General features: G+C 41.7%; 1 protein-coding gene across 2 annotated transcripts in view; it reads left to right on the top strand.

Moving 5' to 3' along the window:
* pard3bb (par-3 family cell polarity regulator beta b) overlaps nucleotides 1-17,163 on the top strand; it is a 1,003,167-nt gene that overhangs the window by 680,143 nt on the left and 305,861 nt on the right. For both annotated transcript variants that reach the window (XM_055638338.1, XM_055638337.1), the window contains exon 19: nucleotides 16,708-16,812. In XM_055638338.1, the coding sequence (XP_055494313.1) occupies nucleotides 16,708-16,812 (105 nt within the window). The remainder of the gene's footprint in view (nucleotides 1-16,707; nucleotides 16,813-17,163) is intronic.

The raw sequence follows: 17,163 nt of genomic DNA, 5'->3' as shown, positions 1-17,163 counted from the left end.
GTTGCAGTCAATGTGTTGGGATTCTTAGAAACACATGAGAATTGGTTATGACATGAAATGAGAAAAGACACAAATCACTGTTGTAACTCAGAGGGTCAGGCAGCATCCCTGGAGAACATGGCCAGATTACATTTCAGGTCGGAACCATTCTTCAAAATATACAACATTTTTCCAACAATGCCTGGAATCTAATTATGGGATAGAAAATAATGGATACCCAGAATGGAGATTTATGGAAAAATGTCATGGGATGCACAAATATGTTATCTGTAGAATAATTCACAATGTGCAGTATATTGCAAATATTTAATCAATAAGCTGGTTGTATGATACCAGGAAATGTTATCATATGTCTGTAGATGAGTCACAGCCTGATAAGATACCACACACCGTCCGGATAAACAGTAGAACATGCTGCTTTCCTCTGTGTTTTTGTTGTTTGTCATTTCTGGCACAACTGGAGGGAATTCCAGAACTTCTGTACATCATTATGTAGCAAATAATGGAGAGGAGCAAGTCTGTAGTTTAGTCACAGAACTGAAATGATTCACAAACATATCTCATCGTCTCACTTCAGATTGCTTTTTGGGCTCTTTGATCTGATGGCAGTCTTGTAATCACTCGTTGCATTTTCTTCTGCAGGTTAACTATCAGATTATGGATTTGAATAACTGTTTTGTAACTTTTGTGATCTGTTCTGTATGGTTCTGTGGATCAGTGCTCATTTCATGCCCTTATCGTATCCTCAACAACTAATTATTAGTGTCTGCCTGGTTGTTTATTTAACAGTTGCTTTGTGATGAAGCCCGATTCTTAGAATAAATGCTTCTTTGTAACATTGAAGGTAGTGTTGGTGGCCAAGAAATTCTAATGAGTTCTACGATATTCGTGCAGTATGTGGTTGATTATGTGATTCAATCCTTCTGGGGACTTGCCTGGTTTCGATGTATGACAGCAATTGATCCTCAGATCACTTTATGTAAGGAGCAACACCAGTGTCTAGTATTACACAGTGGCATCCAATGGTAAATAACACAGGATTTGCACCACTTCTGCAAAACACATTCAGGCATGCACTCCCTGAAGAGTTCTTCATGAGCAGTCAAGTCTTCATGAACAGTGTGAGCAGGATTTAAAGAATACCTGGTCCAAAGCCAGGCTAGTCAGTGTTCAGAACCACCTACAGTCGGTTTCCATTTAAAAATATGTGCACACCTCTTGCTGTGGCTTTTTAAATGGAACTTCTACCCTCACAAACATCACATAAGAATACCTTGCCAATTGCAAGACCTGCACCTCTTTAATATTTCGGCCCACCAAATGGCCCAAATTTAGTTTTTCGGCCCACTCTGGGGTTTAGAAGGAGGAGAGGATATCTTATTGAAACATAAGATTACTAAGGGTTTGGATACGCTAGAGGCAGGAAACATGTTCCCGATGTTGGGGGAGTCCAGAACCAGGGGCCACTGTTTAAGAATAAGGGGTAAGCCATTTAGAACGGAGATGAGGAAACACTTTTTCACAGAGAGTTGTGAGTCTGTGGAATTCTCTGCTTCAGTGGGCGGGGGAGGTCGGTTCTCTGGATACTTTCAAGAGAGAGCTAGATAGGGCTCTTAAAGAGAGCGGAGTCAGGGGATATAGGGAAAAGGCAGGAATGGGGTACAGATTGGGGATGAACAGCGATGATCACATTGAATTGGTACGGTATGGTACAGCAGCTGCACCACAGCTGACAGGAAGGCACTGCAACGGGTGGTGAAAACCGCTCAGCACATCATCAGTGCCCCGCTCCCTGCCATGGATGCCCGCCACTGAAAACGGTGTCTGAGATGGGCCAGGAAAATCATCAAGGACCCCTCTCGCCCTAACCATGGACTATTTGCCCTCCTCCCATCAGGGAGGCGGTACAGGAGCCTCAGGTCTCGCACAAGCAGGCTGAGGAACAGCTTTTTCAATAACACCATTACACTGCTGAACTCACAGTCCCGTCGCTAGCTATCTTTAGACTCTCCCATTTGTATACATTTATTTGCCTATGTACCAGTTTAATTCATCCACAGTCCACACATTGTTAACCAGTATTTTTATTTCTACTATCTTGCACTATGACCAGACGCTAAACTGCATTTTGTTGTACCTGTACTCGTATTTGTGCAATGACAATAAAGTTGAATTCAATTGAATTGAATTGGAATTGTGGTGCTGGCTCGAAGCGCCGAATGGCCTACTCCTGCACTTTTTGTCTAAATCGGCGAGCCGACCAGTGAACCCTGCACACCAATACTATCCTACACACATTAGGTACAATTTATAGTGTTACAAAGCCAGTTAACCTATAAATCTGTATGTCTTTGGACAATAGACAATAGACAATAGGTCATTCGCTTTCTTCATTGCCTGCTGTACCTGCATGCTTACTTTCATAGACTGATGTACAAGGACCCCCAGATCCCATTGTACTTCCCCTTTTCCCAACTTGACGCCATTTAGATAGTAATCTGCCTTCCTGTTTTTGCTACCAAAGTGGATAACCTCACATTTATCCGCATTAAACTTCATCTGCCATGCATCTGCCCACTCCCCCAACCTGTCCAAGTCACCCTGCATTCTCATAGCATCCTCCTCACAGTTCACACTGCCACCCAGCTTTGTGTCATCTGCAAATGTGCTAATGTTACTTTGAATCCCTTCATCCAAATCATTGATGTATATTGTGTGTGATGTATATTTGGAGTGTGGGAGTAAACCAGGGCTCCTGGGGAAAACCCACACAGGTCACGGGGAGAACGTACAAATTCCGTAAATACAAGCACCAGTAGTCAGGATCGAGCCTGGGTCTCTGGCACTGTAAGGCAGCTACTCTACTGCTGCACCACCGTGTCATCTCAGTCTCCTATATCTCTGTGTGCCAAATAAATTTGAGGCATCTGATTCCCACCACCCTATAACCATATAACAATTACAGCACGGAAACAGGCCATCTCGGCCCTACAAGTCCGTGCCGAACAAATTTTTTTCCCCTTAGTCCCACCTGCCTGCACTCATACCATAACCCTCCATTCCCTTCTCATCCATATGCCTATCCAATTTATTTTTAAATAAAACCCTCCCCTTGATTCACTGCAACCCACAGCCTTCCTGAGTTCTTCTGCTGGGAGCAAGCAGAGGATGAATTCATAGCGTGTCCTTCAGCTGTCCCTGGAGAAACCAACCTGTTTGGATAAAGTTATCAGGCAAGATAACTAATTAATTTCATAATGAGAGCATTTAAAGACAGCATTGCTCTCAAATCATAGAATTTTACAAATTTGAGAGTGACCAAGTGAATAGTAATCCAGAAAATGATCCAAAATCTGAGAGTGAAAAGACAGAATATGAGTAATCAGCAAGAAATGAGTAGAAACTGCACGAGTCCCTACCTGTGAAATGTTAACAAATTGGGATGTCATGTTACGGTGATACAAAATGTTGGTTAGGCTGCACTTCAAGTATTGCATGCAGTTCTGGTCACCACACATGACAGGAAAGAAATGATTAAGCTATAAAGGATGCAGAAAAGATTTACAACATTGTTAACTGAATTGGGGGGGCTTGAGTTATAAGGAGAGAATGGACAGGCTCAGTCTAGTTTCCCTGCAGCGAAGGAGGTTGAGAGATGACGACTGCGGTATATAAAATTGTAAGAATCATAGATTGGGTAAGTAGCAAGTGCTTATTTTCCATGTAAGGGTTTTTAAATGGCATAAATTGGAGGTGAGAGGGAAGAGCTTTAAAAGCTATCTGAGCAGTAATTTTTCACAGAAAGGTCATTGGTATTTCAGAATTAGGAATGAGCTGCCATAGGTGGTGGTGGAGACAGGGACGGTAAGGACATTTAGGAGGAATTGTGACAGGTACCCAAATGAGCAAGGCATAAAGGGATATGGAATTGATGCAAGAAAGTGGAATTAGTATGGATAGGCATAGATAGAATAGATAGAGTAAATTTTACCCAGAGTAGGGAATCAAGAACCAGAGGACATAGATTTGAGGTGAGGGGGAAAACATTTCATAGGAACCCGAGGGACACCGTTTTTACACAAAGGGTGGTAGGGATAGGGAATGAATTGCCAGAGGAGGTAACTGGTGTAGTATCACAACATTTAAAAAAATTTGGACATGTACATGAATAGGATAGGTTTAGAAGGATATGGGCCAAATGCAGGCAGGTGGGATTAGTGCATGTTGATCAGCAAGGGCAAGTTGGGCCGAAGGGGCTGTTTCCATGCTGCATGAATATGTGATCTGTTTCTATGCCATACAAACTGCTTGGCTCCAGTATCAAAGATGGGTGTCCAATTGCAAGTGACATATTGGGCTTATGTGCCATAGAAATTTGCACCAGTGAATTTTTGCACTTATAGTGCATTCAGAAAGTATTCAGACCCCTTCACTTTTTCCACATTTTGTTACGTTACAGCCTTATTCTAAAATGGATTAAATTCATTTTTTATCATCAATCTACACACAATACCCTATAACAAAAAAAACGAAAACAGGTGTTTAGAAATTTTTGCAAAGTAATTAAAAATAAATAACTGAAATATCACATTTACATAAATATTCAGACCCTTTAGTCAGTACTTTGTTGAGGCACCTTTGGCAGCGATTACAGCCTCAAGTCTTCTTGGGTATTATGCTACAAGCTTGGCACACCTGTATATGAGTAATTTCTCCCATTCTTCTCTGCAGATCCTCTAAAGCTCTGTCAGGGTGGACGGGGAGTGTCGATGCACAGCTATTTTCAGGTCCCTCCAGAGATGTTTGATTGGGTTCAAGTCCAGCCTCTGGCTGGGCCACTCAAGGACATTCACAGACTTCTCACAAAGCCACTCCTGCATTGTCTTGGCTGTGTGCTTAGGGCCATTGTCCTCATGGAAGGTGAACCTCTGCCCCAATCTGAGGTCCAAAATGTTCTGGAGCAGGTTTTCCTCAAGGATCTCCCTGTACTTTACTCTGTTCATCTTTCCCTCGATCCTGACTGGTCTCCCAGATCTTGCCGCTGAAAAACATCCCCACGGTATGATGCTGCCACCACCATGCTTCACCATATGTATGGTATTGGCCAGGGATGAGCGGTGCCTGGTTTCTTCCAGACGTGATGCTTGGCATTCAGGCCAAAGAGTTCAATCTTGGTTTCATCAGACCAGAGAATCTTGTTTCTCATGGTCTGAGAGTCTTTGGGTGCCTTTTGGCAAACCCCAAGTGGGCTGTCATGTGCCTTTTACTGAGCAGTGGCTTCCGTCTGGACACTCTAGCATAAAGGGCTGATGGGTGGAGTGCTGCAGATATAGTTGTCCTTCTGGAAGGTTCTCCCATCTCCACAGAGAACTCTGGAGCTCTGTCAGTGACCATCGGGTTTTTGGTCACCTCCCCCAACGCCCTTCCCCCCGATTGTTCAGTTTGGCCGGGCGGCCAGCTCTATGAAAAATCCTGGTGGTTCCAAAGTTTTTCCATTTAAGAATGACGGAGGCCACTGGGCTCTTCGGGACCTGCAATGCTGCAGAAATTATTTTATACCCCGCCCCAGATCTGTGCCTCGACACAATCCTGTCTCGGAGGTCTACAGACAATTCCTTCGTCTTCATGGCTTGGTTATTGCTCTGATATGCACTGTCAACTGTGGGACTTTATATAGACAGGTGCGTGCCTTTCCAAATCATGTCCAATCAATTTAATTTACCTCTGGTGGACACCAATCAAGTTGTAGAAACATCTCAAGGATAATGAATGGAAATAGGATGAACCTAAGCTCAATTTTGAGTGTCATAGCAAAGTGTCTGAATACTTATGTGAATGTGATATTTCAGTTATTTATTTTTAATTATTTTGCAAGCACTTCTAAACACCTGTTTTTGTTTCTTCATTCTGCAGTTTTGTGTGTAGATTGATGCCAAAACATTTTTTTAATCCATTTTAAAATAAGGCTGTAAAATATGGAAAAAGTGAAGGGGTCTGAATACTTTCTGAATGCACTGTATGTGTAATTAATATGCATCTCCACATGGTCATTCATTGTTGAGGTCAGTGATTTTGGGCAAAGTGCATGAGTATGATGGCACTATTGCTAAGTAATAATAATGTGTTCTGTTTCTTTTTTATTTGTTCAGCACTTGCCTTTTGGAATTTGAATTGAAAATGGTAGTTTCGACAATGTTTCGATTTGTGTCCGACAATGGTAGTTTCGATTTGTGTCCGACAATGATAAAGCATATATACCACTGTGAAAAATTACTACTTAATTTTCAAAAATATATATCAAAATGGGCAAAATAAAATGCAAAATACTGGAAGTCCTCAGCAAATCACCATAAAAATAAACTAGGTTATTGTTTTAGGTCAGAAGCAGGAAAAGATAGAAATACAAATTATTTTGGGTTGCAGAGCAACTGCTGAGGGGCAGAGAATATAAAGGAAAGACCAATGAAAGAAAACCAATCAACTGTTGTTGCTGGAAATTTGAAAAAAAAAAGTAGAGAATGCTGGAAACATTCATCAGCTCAGTCAGTGGAAATAGTGGGAAGAGAATCAGTTAACAAATGTTTCAGATCTGGAACTCGTTCTCAGGAGGTCTGAGAGATGGAGGTAGCTGAAGAAGGTAGGGGATGTGTAAATGGGAGGAGGTGAATGATATGCGTGCATTATTAGAAGAAAGGGGAAGAAGTCTGTGAATTCTGTAAATGTGAGATACAAGGCTAGAAGGGGTGATTAGTTTAGTTTAGAGATACAGCGTAGAGATCAGTCCTGCAGCCCACCGAGTCGGCACTGACCAACATCTCTACACCAGCTCTATCCTTCAAACAAGGGACAATTTACCGAATCCAATTAACTTACAAACCTGCACATCTTTAGGATGTGGGAGGAAACCGGAGCACCCGGAGAAAACCCACACAGTCACAGGGAGAACATACAAACTCCGTACTGACAGCACCCGAAGTCGGGATCAAACCCAGGTCTCTGGCGCTGTAAGGCAGCAACTCTGCCGCTGCCACTGTGCGGCTGAATATCTGAAATTGTTGAAGTCGTTGCGGGGGTTAAAAGCATTAAGGTTCCATGTTGGAATATCAAGTTTTGTACCTCATGCTTATGTTGGGCTTTGTCATAAAAGTGTAAGAGGTTGAAGATGGACAGATCGGTGTAGGAGTGGTATGGAAAATTAAAGTGAGAGGTAACTGGAAGCTCCAAGACACTCTTGTGGGTAAACAGTCCTGTTTTGCAAAGCAGTTTCCCATTATAGAGGAGATCACATCAGATGCATCAAATGGTTTATTCTAACTTGGAAGAAGTACAAATGAACAATGTCTAGCCATTTTCAGTATTTCTTTTCTCATTAATAGCTGGCTTTCTTGCAAGTCTGAATTTATTGTCAAAGAATAATTTTCCTCATGGTGAATGGCAAACCAGGTCACTTCAAATGGCAATACAAGAAACTGTAATGTTGGAATCTTGAGCAAAACACAAGGTGTGAGAGGAACTCAGTGGGACAGGCAGCATCTGGGGAGAGAATTATCAAGCAACACTTCAGATGGCAGTTAAGAGTCAACCTTATTGTTGTATGTAGAAACAAAGAACTGCAGAGAGCATTGATAGGTGACATTTTGGGTCGAGAGACCCTTCAGAAACGTTTTGACCCGAAACTTCACCCATCCGTGTTCTCCAGAGATGCAGCCTGACCTGCTGAGTTACCCCAGCACTTTGTGTCCTCATTGTTGTGGCTCTGGAGTCGCATATATGCCAGACCAGGTGAGGACAGCAGATTTCATTTTCTGAAGGATACAAGTGAACCATATGGAATTTCGAAGCAATCTGACCACCCTCATCGATGAATGTTTACAACAATTTAGTCACTGGTGCCAATATTGTGGGGGGTTTTTTTAAATTCCAGATTTATTTAACTTACTGAAATTAAATACCACAATTGCCAAGGTAGTACTTGAGCTCAGCCCCCAGTATTAATAGTCCTGACCTCTGGGTTGCCGGTACCAGCAAATTAATCACTGCGCAATCATAACCTCTAGAACAGATTTGACACAGGTCAGGTGTTATCATGTCAAACCTCTACAGCTTTGACACAGCAGAACTTTCACTGCCACACTTCTAAAGTACTTAATTGGCTATAAAGCACTTTGGTGCGTCCGGAAGATGTGAAAGGTACCATGCACATGTAAATTTTCCTTTTGCCTGGAAAGCAAATTAATCTGCTGGAGTTATGTATGCATATAATGTTCCAAATTCACTGGCTGCCATTTCATGTCATCTGCTTTTCACTCGTACACAGCAAGCTCTGGCATCCATCCCTTAACTCAGACTTTGCTACTTGTTGCCTTGGGACTGCGGAGTCCCTTGGCTCCAGAACCCCCGTCACTGAAAATGCACCGGCTCTTATTAATTACTGCCAAAATGACAAGCATCCTCCCTATGTCTTTTATGTGGTATACGTCATTTATTATTACCTAAATTGATTTATACTTCTATTTCTTATGGTCTGGTTCTCATATTAATCATATTACAACTCTAAACTGACAGTCAGTTACTGTACTTTTTTTTAAAGGAGGCTCCTTCTGGTTATGAGGTAATGGACAGCTTTGCAATCCAATCCATCTTGCACCTCTGGCACTGATGTTGAATCAGCCTCTTCTAGCTGTAAGGGTTACTATTAAGCAAACAGTTCCTGAAAATAAAAGCCTGAACATAGCTAATATTGGCATTGTTAGCCCTGCTTTCTTTCCTAATATATTGGTTCTCAACTGCAAAAAATTACTATTCCTGTCAAAGTGTCCGTAACAGCTGCATTATCACTCCGGGTGAGTGACAGTCAGGGAGAGATGGAACCATTTTTGCTCCATGGCTCATCCTGTCAAATGTGACATTTCTAACAGGAATTAGGTACAGTGTGTTTTTAAGTTCTTTAGTGACATATGAAAGCTAAGGAGAGGTTGTGGAAAGAGTTGAGGGAATACAGAAATCTGTGTGATTTTAAGAAATAAAGCGAGACAGGTAAAATGTGTATCTAAGAGAGAGAATTCTTGGCCATGACCATATAAGTTGCATTTAGCATAGCTTTAGAAAAGGGTAAAGATAGTCCAGGAGACGGAGAGTCTTGCAGCACACAAACATTCTTAGCAAACAACTAACAGTGGCCTGTCTCCTTTATCACCGTTACTTTTTTGCATATCTTTCATTCACTTGCTCGATATCTCTCTACATCACGTCTACATCTCTCGTTTCCCTTTCGCCCGACTCTAGTCTGAAAAATGGTTTCGACATGAATCGTTACCCATTCCTTCTCTCCAGAGATGCTGCCTGTCCCGCTGAGTTACTCCAGCATTTTGTGTCCATCTTCAGTTTAAACCAGCATCTGCCGTTCCGTCCTACACCACAGACCCTTCATGCCAACCATGAAGCACCCATGCACATTAATCATGTACTCATCCCATTTTATACTCCCCACATTCGCATCAACTCCCTCTTCCACATCCCCCCACTATGCTCAATTCTATCAAGGGCAATTTACAGCGGCTAGTTAACCTACTGACCTGCATGCCTTTGGGATATGAGGGGAATCTAGTGGAAACCTACGGGAGGATATGAAAATTTTACAGACAGAACCCAGAATCAGAATTGAAGCAGTAGATTGGGGGCAGATACTTGAGTGTAAATCAATGTTCAAGCAGTGGTGGGCATTCAGGCAGGAGATGGTCAGGGTTCATTAAATGTAGATAGTCACAAAAAGCTGGAGTAATTCAGTGGGACAGGCAGCATCTCTGGAGAGAAGGAATGGGTGACGTTTCAGGTCGAGACACTTCTTCAGACATCTGATATGGACACGCCTAGTGAGTGGGCCAGAATATGGCAGATGGAATACAATATGGGAAAGTCTGTTGTTATCCACTTTCATGCACCACACAGAGAAGCAAAATATTTGTCAAATGTGGGAGATTAGATGGTGGCAATGTTCACCATGTGCTTGAACACGTGCTTGAATGCAGATGCAAGCAATTTTATAGAAAAAAGTAGCATGTTGGCCTTCTGGTAGAAGAAAGCATTTTTGTAATTTGATGAGATGGCAACTGCAGTAATGTGTACAGTTTTGCTCCTTCTCAAGAAATACTTTTCTTGTATAGAGGAAGATCACGGGGATGGTGAGATTGTGTATAAGGAACAATTGAGTGGACTAGGACAGTTACATAGAATTTCTAGTAATACAGCAGATGTTATCAAAACATACACAATTCTGGAAGAACTTGAAATGTTGGATTGGGGACGTTCACTTTGGTTCGGAGTTTTGAATGGGAGGAGGTGCCATAGTTTAGAGACTCAGCATTAAAGGAGGCCCAAATTACACATTCAGGGATAGTTCCTTGAGGAACTGTGCCGATGAATGGAAAACCATAGCAGATGATTCGAGATTGATAAGTATTGAACCAGGCAGAAACAATCCTATCAACCATGACAACAGAAGGCTGACTTTGGTGAAGGATGTACTGATTAACTGTGCCAAAGACCATGGGCACTGCAAGAAGGATGGTGGTGCTGTGTGTTAGTGACATGATCAGGTCATTTCATTGACATGCTTTGTGGAAACTACAGTGGCGATTCAGATGGACATAAATTTGCATAGGTAGAGTATTCCCATATGGTGCACACACACTGTGGAGTAAAGGGGCTGCCCCACTTGGGCGACCTAATTGGCGAGTTTAGAAGAGTTTAGGAGAGTTTGAAAAAATGACATGTTGAAGACATCCTTCGACTATGTAGAAGACCTCCTTCAACTATGTTGAAGACCAGCTGCGACTAGCTACGACTATCTACGACTAACTTCGGGAAAATTGGACATCGAATAGTGGAGAGTGAAGACGATCTCTTTCAACCTCACTTCGACCTCCCTTCGACTATGATGAAGACCATCTACGACCACCTTCGATTACCTTCGACTACCCTTGATTACCTACGAATAACATGACGACCTACTACGACCTACTACGACTAAACGTACAAGTAAAAAAACTATCGATTTTTTCCATGGCGACCTTTTTTTACTCGCGGGCATTTTTTAACAAAAGCCGCGACCTAGCTGGGGCCTCGAGTACGCAGAGACCACTCTTGAGCATGAAGGAGAGTTATGAAGACCTCCTACGACCTTGTGTCGACCATGTTGTGAGTATGAGTCGAGGGAAAACTCGCCAGAACTTGCGGATTAGGTCGCCCAAGTGGGACAGGCCTTTAACACAAGGCGAGTGAGCAGGGTCTAATCATGGACCAGTCTGCCTCTCAGATGGAATGTGAGGTTATGAAGTTGTTTTGGATACTGGCCTAAAGTCACATTGTAATTTGGCTTCTCAAAGAGATGATACAATCCAGGATGAAATCCAGTGATCATTTGGATTTGTGCAATGAATGAGGCGGCAAGATCCATTAATAATTGATTATTTATTCTTGCCATGAGTGCAGAAGAGGCTGACCTGTGATTTGGTTTAAGTTGACCAAAGCAGCATGTAATGCTTAATGGCATCATGTGCTATCAAAATTGGTAACTGATTAGATTTCTTCTCAAAGCCACCTTCAATGGAAGGAAGGTAAGGATTTATGTGATCTGTTGCTCTTTGCAATGAAAAGAATACTACATCACTTGCACTGTAGCTCAAAAATAAATTATCTCCTATACTGTACATTTGTGCTTGTAGAAAATCAACGTGGTTTCACTGCTGTGTGATCAATATTGGCCATTTTGAATAAACAAATATATCAGTTTTTACAATTTGAACCTCGCATTCAATTTCTATTTCCGCGACCGTAGCATTCATATACGGCATCAGACATGTTTCTTCAAGCACTTGCTTGTGTGAAAATTATATTTTTGTTGGCCAGTTAAATTGTGATGACTGAAACTGCTAATTAGGTTTCACTTTGAATATTTAAGTAGCCCTATTTTAAAAAGAATCGAAAATGCTCATTAATTTTGTTCACCAATGAGAAATGCCAGTTCTAATAAACAAAACTTTAAGAAATGTTCCCTGTTTTACGTCTGCTCATTCAATTAATTCAGCTTCGGCTGTAGTTCTGAGCCGACATTGAATTTGTTACTGAAAGCAGATGGGAAAGTGTGATATATTTGCATCGTGGGAAGTGTATAAATATAATGCCATATATGTATGTGTGTGTTATTTTTATATGCAGCGAATGTCCCATTCGAGTTTAGTGATGGGGGAAATGAAATACAGTTTGAGACTGCATGGAGCATTGCCAATAAGATGTTATTTCTCTTTGTGGCTCTCATGTTGTTCATCTGCTTAAAAATGGAACATTGTAAGTAAATTATCAGCCTCATGAATGCATGAGGACTTTCTGTTCCTGCACAGAGTGTGGTGTCAAATACAATATTCAACTGCTAGGCTGTGTGAGATCAATATGTGGTGAACAGTAGGGACCTGAAAAAATATGATTGCTATCCTCAGAGCAGGGAATGTTACTATAGATACAATTGAAGTGTTAGGTAAACAGAGGATATAATTTTAAGGTAATTGGCAAAAGAAGCAATGGAGAATTGAGGAGATTTTTCTTCACACAATGAGTACAATTTGAACACCATCCCGAGAAAGTTCTGTCGGCCAATTCTATAATGATTTTCAAGGGGGAATTTGATGTGTGCTTGAAAAGAGGGGGAAAAAACCTTCCAGGGTTAGGGGGAAGAGTGAGTGAAGAGGGTGCCTAGTTGGCTCTTTCAAAGGCAGACTTCATCATTTGACAACTTCCTGTGTGGCATGACTCCATGACACTTACAGGGACATATGTTGCATTGGACTGCAACATCTGAGTACTGGGGTTCTAATATCCTCTGCACCCCCATTTGCAAAGGACTCCCCTGAGTGTAAGAGGGGAGAAATATTATATAACATATAACACCAAAAAGTTTGAGAGTTCACCGTTGTTAATCGCATTATTGTCATCCGCCACATATTGCTGTGTTTGTAAACATTGCAAATGGAGGTCTGGCTAGAGAGATTTTTGGCTACCTTTTACCTCACTGAAGTTTGCACAGACGTTGCCAGATCTGTTGAAATGAATTTTGTTAATGGCCAATGTAATATACAGCAACTGTGTGAAATTGAGAGATTTTGGGCTCCACAATATCATCTGCTTGAGCATATGTACTGATTCAATTAGCCAATCCTGCCACTGAGGTTGTTGATAGTCCTTCAGATCTGTAACGTGAGTCATCTACTGACACTTCCAGCGATATTCTCTGTTTGTCAAATCGTAACATGAAAGATGGTGTTCATATTAAACACAGCAGTGCGATTGCCTTTTGCCTAATCCACACAATCTCCCACAAGAGTAATTTTATTAAAACTCAGTGCAAGAATACTGAAGGTAACATGCAGATAGCATTGATTAGCCCATCTACAATTGTTAAGCTGCAGATTGAATGATCCTAACAGATTTTCCACAGTGTTTTTTGAAGCAAAGCACAGGACCAAAGTTGTTCCTTATCATTAAGCGATTTTCCTGATTGTATCTCTGATGAAAAACTGTGGTTTGTGAGCCTGCATTAAGATGCTGTACATAATACAAAATTATTTAAAGTAACTGGGCAGATCTTTGATTCATTCCTGGTCCTGGCCTTACTTTTTAATGTGCGCTTTGCTCGAATACCAATCAGTTTTTCTTAGGAATTGCCTATGTGTCACAGAATCACGGAATGGTTGCAGCACAGAAGGGGGTTGTTCAGCCTGTTTAATTCATTCTGGCTCAATAAGAACAATTCAATTGTCCCAATTCCCACCCACTGCATGTTCTTCTCTTTCAGAAATGCAAGCAACTCCCTTTTGAACACTGCATGAGGCTTCATCTGCCTGCACCCTCTTATGATCGGAAGTTATCCGCTCGCTGTGTTAAAATGAACATTTCCTTTCATCACCTTTGACTCCTTTGCCAATACATTAATTGAATGTTTCCTCATCCAATGGGAACAGTTTCATTCTGAGAATACTCTTTATGATTTTAAATTTCTATCAGATCCCCTTAGAATCTTGGAGTAGTTCAGCGTGGCAGGCAGCATCTCTGGAGAAAAGGAATAAGTGATGTTTCGGGTCGAAACCCTGCTTCCAAGGGTTACCTGATCCTTTTCTCCAGAGAGGAAGAAGGGTTCTGACCTGAAACATCACCTGATCCTTTTCTCCAGAGATGCTGCCTGACCCGCTGAGTTACTCTAGTATTTTGTGTCTTATCTTCAGTATAAACCAGTATCTACAGATCCTTCCTACCCCTTAGAATCTTCTCTGTTCCAGAGAGAGCCTCCGCATCAGTCTGTCCACTTAACTGAAGTCACTCATCCACAGAATCATTTTGGTAAATTTAATTTGCACAGCATTAAGAACTGAATGCAATACTGAACCAGTATTTTATTAAAGTTCCTCATGATTTCCTTTGCTTGTATTTAATGTCTCTATTTATCAAACCAGTATCCTGTGTGCTTTATAAACACTTTTTCATCCTCCCTTAGTAGTCAATGAACTATGTACATATGCCCCACCCCCTCCACCGTCAATCTCTGTGTTCTCATGACCCTTTAGGAATTGTGCCCTCCAGTTCATTTTGCTTCTTCTCAATTTTCCTACCTAAACATAACATTTCACATCTCTCAGCATCAAATTTCATGGTCACAAATTGTCAAGAGTAACAGTTTCAATGGTGGACTCATTAGAAGTTTATATTAGAGTTAATTAATGTACTGATCCACTAAATGTCCCAGTGGTCCTTGTTCTGCCTTCCTCTATCAAGGTGACAGTAAGGATATTGCCAACATAATAAGCTTAACAATCCTGAACCAAAGTTCACATCAAAAATGTATTATAATTTTCCAAAGTGTATTATAACATTATGTAAAAAAAAACCTTTCCCAAGGTCAAATAATTAATGAATGCTAGGCTCACCAGTTCAATGAGCTGTGAATTGTGGCACAGGCAGGGAAATAGGAATGCAGTTCATTTCCGGAACAGCGCTGATTTAGTTGGTTTCAGTCATGTCTGATGGTGGCAATTTTTTTTTGTTTCTAGACCAGAGAGCTATCACATGATGGTTCCTTACACTAGTTGGTCCAATGAGCCAATACTAAAAGATAAGATTGTATGCATAAACACACAATGCTGGAGTAACTCAGCAGATCAGGCAGAAAGGTCTCACCTGAAACGTCACCCATTCCTTCTATCAAGAGATGCAGCCTGGCCCGCTGAGTTACTCCAGCATTTTGTGTCTATCTTCAGTGTAAACCAGCATCTGCATTTCCTTCCTACATAGATTGTATGAACGTCAGATCCAGAAGAAAATCCAAATGGATAAATGGATTCTAATATTTTCCTGATTAATGTGATGTAGTCGTATTTTCTGTTCCACATTCAAAGATTTTAGGGATCAGGTAGGAAAGGGGACACAATTTGGGAGCACCCATGATATTGAATGGTAAGAGTAAGCCTGTGGAGAAGTTTGACAATTCTTTTTCTACAGTATGTTATGCACTAAATTGCAAAGTTTCAGTTAAGGCAATGGTATGGATTGCTAACATTTCAAAGGTATCAAAGGTATTTTATTAGTCACATACACACTAGGTGTAGTGAAATGCTTATTGCCATTTTGCAGCACATAAAGAAAGAACAGACATAACATAAATAAGAGTTTTAGAACATAAAAAACATCCCCCCACAATGGTTCCCATTATGAGGGAAGGCACAAAGTCCAGTCCCCAACCCCAGTTCACCCATAGTCGGGCCTATTGAGGCCTCCACAGTTGCCTCTATGGAGGCCCGATGTTCCAGGCCGTTCTCGCCGGGTGATGGTGCTCCGGCGTCGGGAGAGTCCTCTCCGCGGCTTGGGAACCCTGGAACGGCCGCTTCCGTACTGGAGGCCGCGGCTTCCAAAGCCGACAAGGCCGCGCCGGTTGGAGCTCCACTACTGGCGATCTCGTCGCGAGATCCCAGGCTCCCGATGTTTTCCTCAGCGATCTTCAGCTCACCGGAGCTCCAGCGCGGCGACCCGGGCAAGGCATCGCCCACTCCACGATAGCGCTCCAGCACTGTGCCGCCGCCGAAGCCGAGGTTCTGGGCGGTCGCCGACAGGAAACGCCGCTCCAGGCCCGCTGGTAGGCCGCGAGGACAGGTCGAAGCTGCAGCCCGGAGAAAAGCTGCCTCTCCGACCAGGTAGGGACCCTGATTTTCCCCCACCCCCACCCCCACATTAAAAAGTCTAGACCTCCAAACAAAACACTTAACTAACTAAAATAAAATACTAAAAAGATGAAAAGACAGACAGCTGCTGGCTGGGCAGCCGTGCACAGGACAGCGCCCCCTCCGGTTTGATTCTGAGTTCCTAAGTAAAGGATTAATTCCAGTCCCTGATTTTGATCTTGGAGACATAAAGTTGTGTTTATAAGAGAGAGGTAGGATCAGTCTTACCTGTGTAATTCCAGTCCTTTTCTACTGACCAATCCTCAGCTCCAACAAATGGAGTTCCAGAATACCAAAGCCCTTGAATCGCAATGAGTTACTACTCTTGGACAGTTAATGTGGTGTGAGTAAATGGCAACGATATTGCATTATCAGCGTATCTAGATGCTGCAAATATAAGTTAAAATATCTATAAGTTTATGACTGGAAAATGCATTTTTTTAAATAGATTTGTGAAGAAAAAGGAAGACAAAGGGAAGGAACAAAAGACCAAGCATAAAAGTGATGTCTTGAATGAAGAAGAGCTGGAGAGAATGAAAGAAGAGCGTGACAGGTATGATATCTGTGCAAGAATACATAAAATAATCTGAAAAATGTTGCTTAGCCAACTGCAAGCAACAGTTTGGTCTTGGACATTTAATATAAAAATTGTCTATATTACATATCAGATTTTTTAAACAAAAAAACATCTCACTTCAGTGACAATTCAGTGATATATTAATGTGTGATGTACTATACCACATCATTAGGACCTTCAGTGCCAACAAAGCATGTAAGTCATTTTATAACTTTTAAAGTTTCAAATTTCTGCCCAAGTTTTTAAATTGCTTCACAGTGAGTAAATCATCATTGTTGCCAAATATCGTATGTGCAGATTGGAGCGAGCTTGCGCCTCCTTGATTCT

Source organism: Leucoraja erinacea, chromosome 7 (genome assembly GCF_028641065.1).
Source record: "Leucoraja erinacea ecotype New England chromosome 7, Leri_hhj_1, whole genome shotgun sequence".
NCBI lineage: Eukaryota > Metazoa > Chordata > Chondrichthyes > Rajiformes > Rajidae > Leucoraja > Leucoraja erinaceus.
This window is presented reverse-complemented; position numbering and strand designations above follow the sequence as displayed.